Below are 12,939 nucleotides of genomic sequence, written 5' to 3' on the forward strand. Positions count from 1 at the left end.
CTTTTGGTAAGCTGGCTAAGTAGACACATATCAGACACCTTGCAGAATACTTTACCTACCTGTTGGACCACCAGGCAGCAAGCTTGATTGTAGTTACATATTCAGGCTACAGATCTCTGTTCTGGTTTTACTGGCAATAAAACTGTTTATCTCAATCTGATTCTAGCTTATATTTCTAATCAGAACTCCAAGGAGCTAGGAATATGATTTCTTAGCCTACTTAAAACGTACCACATGGTATGTTGGCTAGGACTTGAGCGCAGGCTTCCAAATGACAAGTGAGAATTCTAGTTTCTTTCTTTCTTTCTCTTTTTTTGAGACAGTCTTAAGCTGTTGCCCTCAGTAGAGTGCGGTGGCATCATTGCTCACAGCAACCTCAAACTCTTGGGCTTAAGTGATTCTCTTGCCTCAGCCTCCCATGTAGCTGGGACTACAGGTGCCCGCCACAATGCCTGGGCTAGGTTTGGACCCGCCAGCTCAGTGTATGTGGCCGGCACCCTAGCTGCTGAGCTACAGGCGCCAAGTAGAATTCTACTTTCTAATCTGAGAGGTAGGAGAGATGTTACATTCATAAAATAAGTTACTATATGGAGTAATATATAGCGGAGTACTCAGAGAACAAGAAAAAACATCAACATTTAAAATATAGCTGAATTAAATTTAATAGAAGAGTTAGAAGCTAATGTTGAAAAATTCTCAAAAAAGATAGAGCCAAAAAATCAAAAGAAAAAGAAAAACTGGGCAAAAAAACTGAGTAAATCAGTCCAGTAGAAATAATAACTAACAAAACAAAACGAACAAAAAAACTTCAAAGAGGATAAAGCAACTAAAAGGGAAGAAATTATTATAGAAAATTCTCCAGGACACAGATTAGTCTGTAACATGCCCTGCAAAATATATTTTGAAAAGAGATCATTATTAAGGGGCATCATTGCCCCATGATCATATCAATGTACACAGCTATGATTTAATAAAAAAAAGAAAAAAAAGGGCAGCGCCTGTGGCTCAGTGAGTAGGGTGCCGGCCCCATATGCCGAGGGTGGCGGGTTCAAGCCCAGCCCCGGCCAAACTGCAACCAAAAAATAGCCGGGCGTTGTGGCAGGCGCCTGTAGTCCCAGCTGCTCGGGAGGCTGAGGCAGGAGAATCGTGTAAGCCCAAGAGTTAGAGGTTGCTGTGAGCCGTGTGACGCCACGGCACTCTACCCAAGGGCAGTACAGTGAGACTCTGTCTCTACAAAAAAAAAAAAAAAAAAAAGGGGCATCATTGTAAAATTTTCGAATACCAGAAATACAGGCTGGGCACAGTGGCTCATGCCCATAATACTAGAACTTTGAGAGGCCAGAGCAGAAGGTTCATTTGAGGCCAGGAGTATGAGACCAACCTGGGTAACATAGTAAGACCTTGTCTCCACAAAAAATAAAAAAAATTAGCTGGATGTGGTGGTATGCATCAGAAGTCCTAGCTACTCTGGAAGCTGAGGTGGGAGCACGGGAGCTTTAGCCCAGGAGTTTAAGGTTATAGTGAACACCTTTGCATTCCAGCCTGGGTGACACAGTGTTTGTAGTCAATTCCTGTCTCCACTACTGGAAGGCAAGCTTATTGCCATTAAGTCCAGCAGAACTCATAGTAGGTTCTCAGCAAGTACCTGTCAAATGGTAACATCTGCAAAAACTAAAAATAATGTACCAGTGTCAATACCAAGTGATCTCTAAGACAATCCGTTGGTGAAGCAGGCAAAAAGAATAACCCAATGTTTTAGCCCAGAGAAGTAGTACAGAATCTAGCCTGCGACTCTTCTATCTCTTCAATGCCTAACTTCACCTCTTCACTTTACTAAATTCATTTCCAAGATCACACTTTGTACCTTGCACCCCCAAACCTCACACATCCCTCTCTCTATCATCCTATTATTCCACCTTTGCTACTCTCATTGTACTTGCTCTTCCACTTCATGAAGACTTCTGAACCTTGGTTCTCCCATTTTCTCCCCGTCACGTTCTTCAACTATACCCCCAGCAATCTCCCAATTCTGCTCAATGACAGGCTCAATTCTTCTTGGGCAGCTAGGCACTACCAGAGAAAAATAACACAATCATGCAGTTGGACATTACAATTCTCTGTATTTCAGCAAGACAATGATTTTTCTCAACCATAACCCTACGTATATCACACCCTGTTTAAAGCCTTCCAAACTCTGGAATGCTGTATAGCAGGAGCTTTATTAGCTGTTTCTCCAGCTTCACTTCTCAGAATTTCAGAACTCGTCTGCCTTGCCCCTGTCCCTAAGATTTTCATTCATTTCTTGGCTTCTATCCAGCTTCTGCTCTCATGCTCTGTGAAACTACTCTCTTTTTTTTTTGTAGAGACAGAGTCTCACTGTACCACCCTCGGGTAGAGTGCCGTGGCGTCACACGGCTCACAGCAACCTCTAACTCTTGGGCTTACGCGATTCTCTTGCCTCAGCCTCCCGAGCAGCTGAGACTACAGGTGCCCACCACAACGCCCGGCTATTTTTTGGTTTCAGTTTGGCCGGGGCTGGGTTTGAACCCACCACCCTCGGCATATGGGGCTGGTGCCCTACTCACTGAGCCACAGGCGCCGCCCGAAACTACTCTCTTAAAGTTAAAATTAACATCTGAATGGCAGATCTAAAATTTTTCAGTCTTGCTATTACTGTTGCATTTCATATGTTACTATCTACTTCTTGAAACTTTCTGGTCCCCTGGTTTCTATATTCTTCTCATAGTCCTCTAATCACTTTTCCTGTCTTCTCCACAGTATTGGTAGCATCCAAAATCCTTCTTTGGCTCTGTGCTGTTCTTTTACTGTACAACTTATATGCTGTTGACTCTCAAATACAGCCCAAGTCCAGGCTTCCCCCTCCAAGAGATGCCTGTGTATATATTACCACCTTCTGGCTATCATCTGAATGTTCCACTGGTACCCACTCTCAACATATTTCACTTCATTTTAACAAGTCAGTCACTTAAGCCAGAGAAAGCTGATAGCTATCCTTGACAATTGCATTTCCAATTACCCCATTTAGTCAACTGTCAAGCCTTGATATTTTTGTTTTTCTTTTTTTTTGTAGTTTTTGGCCAGGGCCGGTTTGAACCTGCCACTTCCAGAATATGGGGCCAGTACCCTATTCCTTGAGCCACAGGTGCTGCCAAACCTTGATATTTTTATTTCCTAATACATTTGCAATCATGCCAATCTTTTCTCCATCCCTACTGACACTCTCAAATCTATCCTTTTCTATGTAGCAGCCAGAGTGAGCATTCATTAATCCTGTGCTTAAAGGCACTTCAATTGCCTACACATTAAAATGATCAAGTTGCATAATTACAACATTGTTAGTTATCAAAATTGCACACTTATGCCTCTACATTTGGTAGGTTCATCTTTTTTTTTCAGACTAAAAAAAAAGATGAGCCTACCCAAAGGAGGTAGGTGTTGATAACTAAGAATCTGTGTGGCATCAGCCTAGTTCACAGCAACCTCAAACTTCTGGGTTCAAGTGATCTTCCTGTCTCAGCCTCCTAAGTAGCTGGGACTACAGATGCCTGTGGCCACAATGCCTCGCTAATTTTCCTCTTTTTAGCAGACAAGATTTCAGACTGGTGGTCTCGAACTCACGCAATCCTCCCGCCTTGGCCTCCCAGAGGGCTAAAATTACAGGTGTGAGGCCACTATGCTTGGCCTATCTTTTGACATTATACTACATATACCCTTCTTCCATGCACTATGCTGTTCTCCATCCCCCCACCTATCCTACATTCTGATGATTTAAATATATATATATATACACACACACATATAAAACATAATTATGGCTTTCTTTAAATAAGCTCCCACATAATATGCTAAGTGATTTTATTCATCAAATTTCATTTTATACTGGTTTCAAAAACATGATTTCAGAATATGGCTTCTGACTTCCAAGTTAATACTCATTTTACTTATTCACATTTTAGTTTTCTACATCAAGCCAGGTGATAAAGAAAATAATCAAAATAAAAAAATACTGCATTTTCCCTTCTGTTTTTAGGATGGCAGGCATAACAAAATCTGAGAATATAAAAGAAAAGGTATAGAAATAATCAATACAATTTAGTCATTAAGTAGCCTCCATTAAGATCTTAACAAGAGATTGCATAAGGACTTTCCAAAAAGAAATCTTCCTCATAAGAGTAACTTATCTTGGAGATAAAAGCTCAGGGCTGCTCTTGACTCTTGGACTAAGTAGGTATGCAGCTTGAAGTTATCAACTCTTGGAGCCTCATCTTCACTTTCTTAAAAAAGAAAGGTTTGGGTCAGAAAAAGTCTCTAAATCTGAAATCCAGGAATTCCCAACACGGGTCACAAGAAGTGGGTAGGGGTGACCAGGAACCCCTTGAAATTTTATGCCCAATTTTGGATATGAATTTATCCCATTTTCTTTTTTTTTTTGTAGAGACAGAGTCTCACCCTATGGCCCTCGGTAGAGTGCCGTGGCCCCACACAGCTCACAGCAACCTCCAACTCCTGGGTTCAAGCGATTCCCCTGCCTCAGCCTCCCAAGTAGCTGGGACCACAGGCGCCCGCCACAACGCCCGGCTATTTTTTTGTTTTTTTGCAGTTTGGCCGGGGCCGGGCTTGAACCCGCCGCCCTCGGTATATGGGGCCGGCGCCCCACCGACTGAGCCACAGGCGCCGCCCCGAATTTATCCCATTTTCTAAGGAGAGATTTCATTAGATTCTCAAAGGGGTTTATGAATTCCACAGTGGCTAAAAACAGCTGGATTAAATGATTTCTCAGGTCCCTCATATTGCATGATTCTGTAACTTTTTTTTGCAGTTTGGCTGGGGCTGGGTGTGAATCCACCACCCTCGGCATATGGGGCCGGCGCCCTACTCACTGAGCCACAGGCGCCACCCATGATTCTGTAATTTTTAAAATATGGAAATTCAGTATTGGTTTCAGTTTTACAACAAACTTAGGTCATAATGACTTATTTCTATTCTTTGTTTGAGGACCTAACTCTAGTAAGGTTAAGCCAAAATTACATTTCTGGGCAAATCATAATCAAAACAAACTTGACACAGCCATTTCTTACTTAGTAGAAGGCAGGCCAATGCAAAGGGTGAGGACACCATATTTGATGAAGTAACATAAAATAACTTCTCATTTCCAAAGTTCTATGTGGCTGAGTTTAAACAATGACCGAAAAAAAGTCACAAGTAAAAAGATAGAGGCAAAATTCCATTCAAAAACTATCTCTAAGCTATATAATAAAAATAATCATAGCCTGTAGTCCACTTATTGCAAGCAGCATGTAACACAAAAATTTACTAACAAAGAAAATTTATGCATCCTAGGCATCCAGGTAAACTTCCATTGCCTTTTACTTTATGATCTTCCACCTCCTATCCCATGTGTGGTATTTGCCAACTCAAATTCAAAAGACTGGGGAAACTGTGCCTCAAAGTAACATGTAGCCCTCCAGACCCCCAGGCTTGGATCCTCAACCAAATACAAAGTTCACAGAACAAAGCCCTCTATTAAAAGGATTCATTCTGTAAAATTTGGATTCAGTTGAAAGGCCACACTCAAGGATCCAGAAGGCTTCATGTGGCCCCATGGCTGCAGGTTCCCCACACCTTATCATAATCTTTCTAAAAAGTGGACCTACCTCCTTACTTCATTATTTTTATAATAGTTTTGCAGGCTCAAACATCAATACTCATGAATTTGGAAGAAATCCAATATATCTCATACCTACAATAAATTCAGGTAAGGAAAAAAGATTAAAACCCAGAAAATAATTGTGAATCCTGTTTAGAATCAGCTATTTTCTCGAGAACACAAGGAAAAACAATTTAGTTTCAACCTGGCTTATTGTACCCTCAATGAATCCCCAACAATAAAAAACAAAAAAAACAACAACAACAAAAAAAGATTTCATCAAAAAAATTTTGCAAGAAATGTCTAGAAGGACTGAAAAAAAATATGACCTTAATGAGAAAGTTATAAATTTGAACACTTACTGGATATTTGATATCAAGGATGTATTAACATTTAAAGATAACATTTACATAGATGAAAATAATGATGTTTGGGATTTGTTTAAAAAAATAAGGGGAAAGGGATTATATAGAGGGAAGCTCATACAAGTTTGGTCAGAAATTCAGAATGAGTAAAGGGGAAATGGAGCTTTCCATAACAAAGTTAAAATAATTTTAAAAATTCTGATGAGAATCTGGTGTACACACTGCTTTGCGCAATGAGCCATATACAAAGGGGTTTTATTTATTTTTTTTTTTTGTAGAGACAGAGTCTCACTTTATGGCCCTCAGTAGAGTGCCATGGCCTCACACAGCTCACAGCAACCTCCAACTCCTGGGCTTAAGCGATTCTCTTGCCTCAGCCTCCCGAGTAGCTGGGACTACAGGCGCCCGCCACAACGCCCAGCTATTTTTTGGTTGCAGTTTGGCCGGGGCCGGGTTTGAACCCGCCACCCTCGGTATATGGGGCCGGCGCCTTACCGACTGAGCCACAGGCGCCGCCCGTACAAAGGGGTTTTAAAAAACAAAGGCGAGTGGCTTGCATCTGAAGCTTAGTGCTTAGGTTGCCAGCCACATACACCAGGGCTGGTGAGTTCAAACCAGCCTGGGGCCTGCTAAACAAACCACCACCAAAATAAAAAAAGCTGGGCATTGTGGCGGGCACACCTGTAGTCCCAGCTACTAGGGAGGCTGAGGCAAGAGAATTGCTTGAGCCCAAGAGTTTGTGGTTGCTATGAGCTATGACGTCACAGCACGCTATAGAGGATGACAAAGTGAGACTGTCTCAGAAAAAAACAAACAAAAAAACAAAGGTGAATTTGGGGTGCTCTCCTGCTGCCATGCAAAAACACATGGGATTTTATGACTCTTAGTAAACTTATGCTAACTGAAATTTGTTTTGGCCAGTAAGCTGTCATGTCGAAGTTGCATTTAATTGTCTATTAAATATGACCAATAGGACAATGGTGTATTTAGAAAAAACTTCAAATAGGGCAGCGCCTGTGGCTCAAAGGAGTAGGGCACCGGTTCCATATACCGGAGGTGGTGGGTTCAAATCCAGCCCTGGTCAAATATTGCAAAAACAACAACAAAACTTCAAATAAATAAAATTAGTAAAATCAAGTTATAATAAATACGTATCCTATGAAAAAATTAGCCATGGAATGAAACAAACCTGAATTTTAAATTGATCCAGGCAAAAGGTTAAAACAAGTAGGATTTTTTTTTTTTTTTTTGTGGTTTTTGGCTGAGGCTGGGTTTGAACCCACCCCTCCAGGGACCGGCGCCCTATCCCTTTGAGCCACAGGCTCCGCCAACAAGTAGGATTTTTATAGAGCAAAAATTACTATCAAGTGTTTCAAATAACATTATAATTTCAAGTGGGTAATCTAATGAGCTTTATATTTGCAAAAGTAATCTTATTCCAGTAAAGATCTGTATCAACAGTTCTGAAGAAGCAGACAGCACAGTGATGTAGTGACGAGGATGAGTTTTTGTACAACTCAAAAATGTGTGTGGGCTTGGCAGAACCACATATTTCTTTGGTTAAGTTCCCTTTCTAGATGAAAATATAAATTTGCTTTTGATCATGAAATCCATATTGGACAGAAATCAGTTTGACTTACCTGTCTTCATAAAACAGACTATAGCCATCAAGAATCACCTGTGTGCTTTAGTTACCTGCTAATAATTCAAATACTCAACATATCAACAGAGTATTTTTTTCCTTTAAATACTCACCATTTCTTCTATTACAGATTAATGAATTCTAGTGATCACTAAATTTTAAGTCATGTGTATTTTGGTATGTTAATCTTTTATAAAACTAGCCATTCTATGTTAAAATAATAAATAATTTCAGTAAGGAAATGGTAAAATTTCTTTTCCTTTTTTTTTTTTTTTTTTTGTAGAGACAAGAGTCTCACCCTATGGCCCTTGGTAGAGTGCTGTGGCCTCACACAGCTCACAGCATCCTCCAACTCCTGGGCTTAACAATTCTCTTGCCTCAGCCTCCCGAGTAGCTGGGACTACAGGCGCCTACCACAACGCCCGGCTACTTTTTGGTTGCAGTTTGGCCGGGGCCGGGTTTGAACCCGCCACCCTCGGTATATGGGGCCGGCGCCCCACCGACTGAGCCACAGGTGCCGCCCCAAATTTCTTATTAATATATTTAAAAAGAGGTACTTTAAAATTTTATATTAAATATATCTTATCATCAAGTCAATAAAACATGGTAAGACTAATCTACAGTAATTAGTCAACAAACTACAGGTTAAGACAGAATTTTGTAAATCCCCAATATACTTGAAAAGTTTGATTTTGTATATTTTATTGCCAAAGCCTTAACTTAATATAGTGTTAAGATCTAAAAATTAATCTTTGAGAAATCTTCAGTTTTGGAAAACTTTGGTTTGTATGGTTAAGAATTAAGGCTAATATACTATGTCAACATTTGGCTTACATTAACAGATAAAATTTGGAGGTTAAAAATACATAAAAAATTCTAAAACTTACTTCTAAAATTCTTAAATTTCCATTGTAGGGCATACACAGCAACTCATCTATGATCAACAGAAATCTTACCTACTATATACTTACTTCCTAAAGCTTACTTTAAATAGGGTCCCAAGTATGGTACTTTAGGAACTGGTTTACTTTCAATAAGGATCATCTGCCTCAATACTTGATAGCAAAATAGCCTAGAGTAGTGAGACACAATTACCCTAATTCCAGTTTAAGTCCTTATTTATAACATTTATCAGTAAATTACTGAATCCTTCGAAACCTGTTATCCTTATCTACAAAATGAGGACAAAATACGTAACTAAACTTTTTTTGAGATTAAATGACAGCGTGCATCATTGTCAGGTACATAGCACTCAAAATTGGCTTTTTTACATCTCTATTCTTTGGTAACCTCTAAGCTGGATTTTATATGTGTATATTGCTGTATTTTCTCTAAGTATTATTGATATAAGCATATTATTTTCATAAGCTACCTCAAGTCCTTTGTCAATATAAAGAAAACAAAGAGGGCAAAAAATAACCTACTTTTGTCTCAAAGGGAAGGAAATACGCAATTAAGGGGAAGAAAATGAAGAATGAGACTACTTTTCCTTCAAGAAAGCATCCTGTAAGAATTTCACATAGGAAATACATCCTGATATTTTCATAGTGGTTTAATAGGTGTCACAAAAAGGTATTTTGTGGTAATGCCACTCTTCCTCACAAATTGAATACCTTCGTTTATTTGCCAATTTCATAAAACAATTCTAGAGGTCAATTTTTTCAAGGTGATTTATAAATAAGTACACATTTTAAAAAATAATTAAACTTTAAACAGACCTCATTCACTATAAATTTTAGACATCATTTTTCTGAGTGTCAACTGTGCAAATCAGATTAAACACCTCCTTCCCAATTTAATCAATATATTTGTAGTAACTAATATATGAGTAATTCTTTCCCTAAAATGAATGACAAAATTTTAGACTAGGAAATGAATAAACAGATAAAGTAAAATTATTCTTTTCAGCACTAAAAAAATAGTTTGTGAAAAATATTGTGAAGGTCATTATTAAGCATCATACTCAACTCTATTTCTAAAATAACACGGCATCATTTTAACTAAAAGAAATGCTGGTTTTCCAAAACAGTAGCATTGTTAACTTTACCCAAGATTTAAAAAATACCACCATCATGACATCACTAGAAAGAAATTGAAGCATACAAGGAATAAACTATAGTTTCTTTTTATATCAAAATGTACTCTGGAAAATGTGTTTGGCACAGTGCTAAATCATATATAGTTAATACTAAATATTGCAGGATACAATAAAACCCTGGAGTTAATTTTTTACACCCTCTTATGGGAATGAAAATAATAGATACCAATTATTCAGAAGTCAGCCTATACAAACTGTATAAACATTTTTTGTTTTGCTTTGAAAACCAGTGATATAATAAATTTTACATAAAAGACTGCAAAATAATATAAATGGATTTAAACAGGTTTTTACAATAAGAAATTCAAATGGAAACAGACAAGTAACAAAGAGAAGTAAAAAAATTTATTGCAGTATTCGCTCCACCAGATTGCCTGGGGATCCCTTTTCTTGTATTGTTTTCAGGGTGACCTAATACATCAAAATCTAACATTTACAAAAACTCCTTCTGCAGATAGGTCATAGATACTGCATGCTTTTTTTTTTTTTTTTCAACAGAATAAATTATATATCCAGGAGATTCTGCCATTTTACAGCCTGGAAAAAAACAATGCTTCCCTGGAAACTGGGCTAAGCTAAAGAAAGCCATCCGCTGCTAGGTTAAACTCCAAGAACACTTTATTAAGAACATTAACAGACTAATTTCCAACATTCACTTGTTTATTTTTTTTAAACAGAAAGTTTTTTTCCAAGATATAAACAATTTTTGTTAAACTATAATACAGTGGGAGTAAAAATGAACTGAGAATCTGTTTCTGCTGCACAACAGCGAAGGGAGCTCCCACAAAAATGTTTGCCCAACATTTCCTTCTTTTGTTCCTGCATCCCAGGTTCCACTCTTACTCTTCATAAAACTGATCTTTTTTTTTTTTTTTTTTGCCAGAATGTTGATATTTCAAGTTTTTCTGCCTTTTAAAAAAATTCCTGTAAATTTGGCTGCATTTACAAATTCATTAGCTGGAAGTCCCATCCTTGGCGGCATACAGGGATCTTAAAGTCTGAACAACTTTATTTGTCAGCTTATTAGCACTTGTTAGAGCAATTTTTTTGTAAATAATGTCTGACTCTTTAATAGTGTCTACCCAAGGCACCAGTTTGCGGCCGTCACGGCGCTTAGCCTCAGTCCAGGAGCCACTGTAGGAGCCTGCCATCCACTGAACACTGAAGCCATTGCTGGTTTTCTGTACTACTCTTGCAATTTGTGGTCGATCTTTGTACTTTGGACAGCAAATAGCGATGACATCCATGACGTCAACACTTTCATTCATCTGTGCTGCCAACTCCGTAGAGTCTGAATTTCGTTTTGACCTTCTCAATGACTAAAACATTGGGAGGGGGGAAAAAAGACCAAGTGTTACACAAAAGAATTTTAGTGAAATAATTGTTTTTATTGCTTTTAATCCCTTGACGCCGGGAGTTGGGATTTCCCGGCACACTTCCATTGCCGGCAATGAGACGCACCGTGACCGCCAGCGCCAAGGGGTTAACATATATTTGTAAAACCATATAACTCTTAATTTGTACCCGTGTCTTTACTCTTATTGATATATAAAATTATATATACATATGAACCATAAAGCTACATAAAACTTAGCAACAATAAAAAGGATAACACGCATTAATACAATCCAAAGGAAAATTAATAACCCTTTATGTTGGATAAATCTCATTTCTGTTTTTTTATTGTCTTTTATGTTAAACTTTCTACAAAAAGATGTATAAATGGTTAAGTAGAGAATCTCTATCTACAAAATGTTTTCTCGTATTACATTACTTGGTGTACATTTAATAGACTGACATATATAAGCACATAAAAATCATTTTACGTAATACGCTGCGAAATACGTTGACTCCTCCTCCGCCTCACCCCTGAAGTGCCTCCGCCTCTATCCTCCCCATCACTTTCATCATCTTCTGTCTCTGCTGCTGTATTATTTTTAGGGCTGCCTCCTCCAAGCAGCGAGGTAATTGCTTTGTTCCGAGCATTTGTGCTAGCTGACACCTCCCCTTCTTCTTCTTCTTCATCAGGGTCCAGATGTTCCATGAGAAGTTTGAACTACAAAAAAATGATATTGATTCAGAGTTTTAAGTAAATATTTCAAATAAGAATGACTAGTTACATCTTTTAGTTCTCTGCTCTCTTTGTTTTCTGCTGGGATAAGAGGATACAAGAGGAAGGGTGTTTAAGAATTCTAAATGAAGCTGGGTGCAGTGGATGGCTTGAGCTCAGGAGTTCCAGACCAGCCTGAGCAAGAGTGAGAGCCCAGTCTCTACTAAAAACAGAAAAAGTGAGGCAGGAGGATAGCTTGAGCCCAGGAGTTTGAGATTTCTATGAGCTATGATGATGCCATGGCACTCTACCCAGTGAGACTGTTCAAAAAAAAAAAAAAAAGAAAGAAAGAAAAGAATTCTAAATGAGAACTAAAAAAAAAAAAAAAAAAAAAATTTTTTTTTTTTTTTTTTTTGAGATAAGAGTCTCAGTCTGTTACCCAGGCCATGATGCTCTGGCATCATGGCTCAACAGCAACCTCAAACTCCTAGGCTCAAAGGATCCTCTTACCTCAGCCTCCTGGGTAGCTGGGACTATAGGTATCTGCCATAACACCCAGCTGGTTTTTCTATTTTTCACTCCTGCTCAGGCTGGTCTCAAATTCCTGAACTCAGGTGATCTACCTGCCTCAGCCTCCCAGAGGGCTAGGATTATAAGGTTAAGAATTAAGAATTAACTTTTTTTTGCAGTTTTTGGCCGGGGATGGGCTTGAACCCACCACCTCCGGCATATGGGGCTGGCACCCTACTCCTTTGAGCCACAGGTGCCGCCCGAGTTAAGGATTAACTTAAAGGATTACAGAGTTAAACCAGCACCACTATGCCCAGCCTAAAATATTTTTCTAATTCAGAGTATAATGTTTGCGAAGTTCACAAATAATAGGCAGATCACTGTGCAGGCTCAGTGCCTGTAGCTCCACGGCTAGGCTGTCAGCCACATACACCCGAGCTAGTGGGTTCAAATCCAGCCTGGGCCTGCCAAACAACAATGAAGATCACAGTGCAGCTTTCATTCTTGATCCAAAAAACTATATTTGGGCGGCGCCTATGGTTCAAAGGAGTAGGGCGCCAGCCCCATATACCAGAGGTGGTGTGTTCAAACCCGGCCCTGGCCAAA

General features: G+C 38.9%; 1 protein-coding gene across 3 annotated transcripts in view; it reads right to left on the reverse strand.

Annotated features, from left to right (window-relative positions):
- Positions 1 to 9,784: 9,784 nt before the first annotated feature.
- Positions 9,785 to 12,939, reverse strand: part of NIPBL (NIPBL cohesin loading factor) — a 219,487-nt gene continuing 216,332 nt past the window's right edge. For 2 of the 3 annotated variants that reach the window (XM_053592093.1, XM_053592111.1), the window contains 2 exons: positions 11,641 to 11,829; positions 9,785 to 11,092 (listed from right to left, as the gene is read on the reverse strand). In XM_053592093.1, coding sequence (XP_053448068.1) covers positions 10,727 to 11,092; positions 11,641 to 11,829 — 555 coding nt within the window. In that variant the 3' untranslated portion in view covers positions 9,785 to 10,726. Of the gene's footprint in view, positions 11,093 to 11,599; positions 11,830 to 12,939 lie in introns of all 3 variants that reach the window. The other variant, XM_053592103.1, reaches the window with a different exon arrangement.

Source organism: Nycticebus coucang, chromosome 1 (genome assembly GCF_027406575.1).
Source record: "Nycticebus coucang isolate mNycCou1 chromosome 1, mNycCou1.pri, whole genome shotgun sequence".
Classification (NCBI taxonomy): domain Eukaryota; kingdom Metazoa; phylum Chordata; class Mammalia; order Primates; family Lorisidae; genus Nycticebus; species Nycticebus coucang.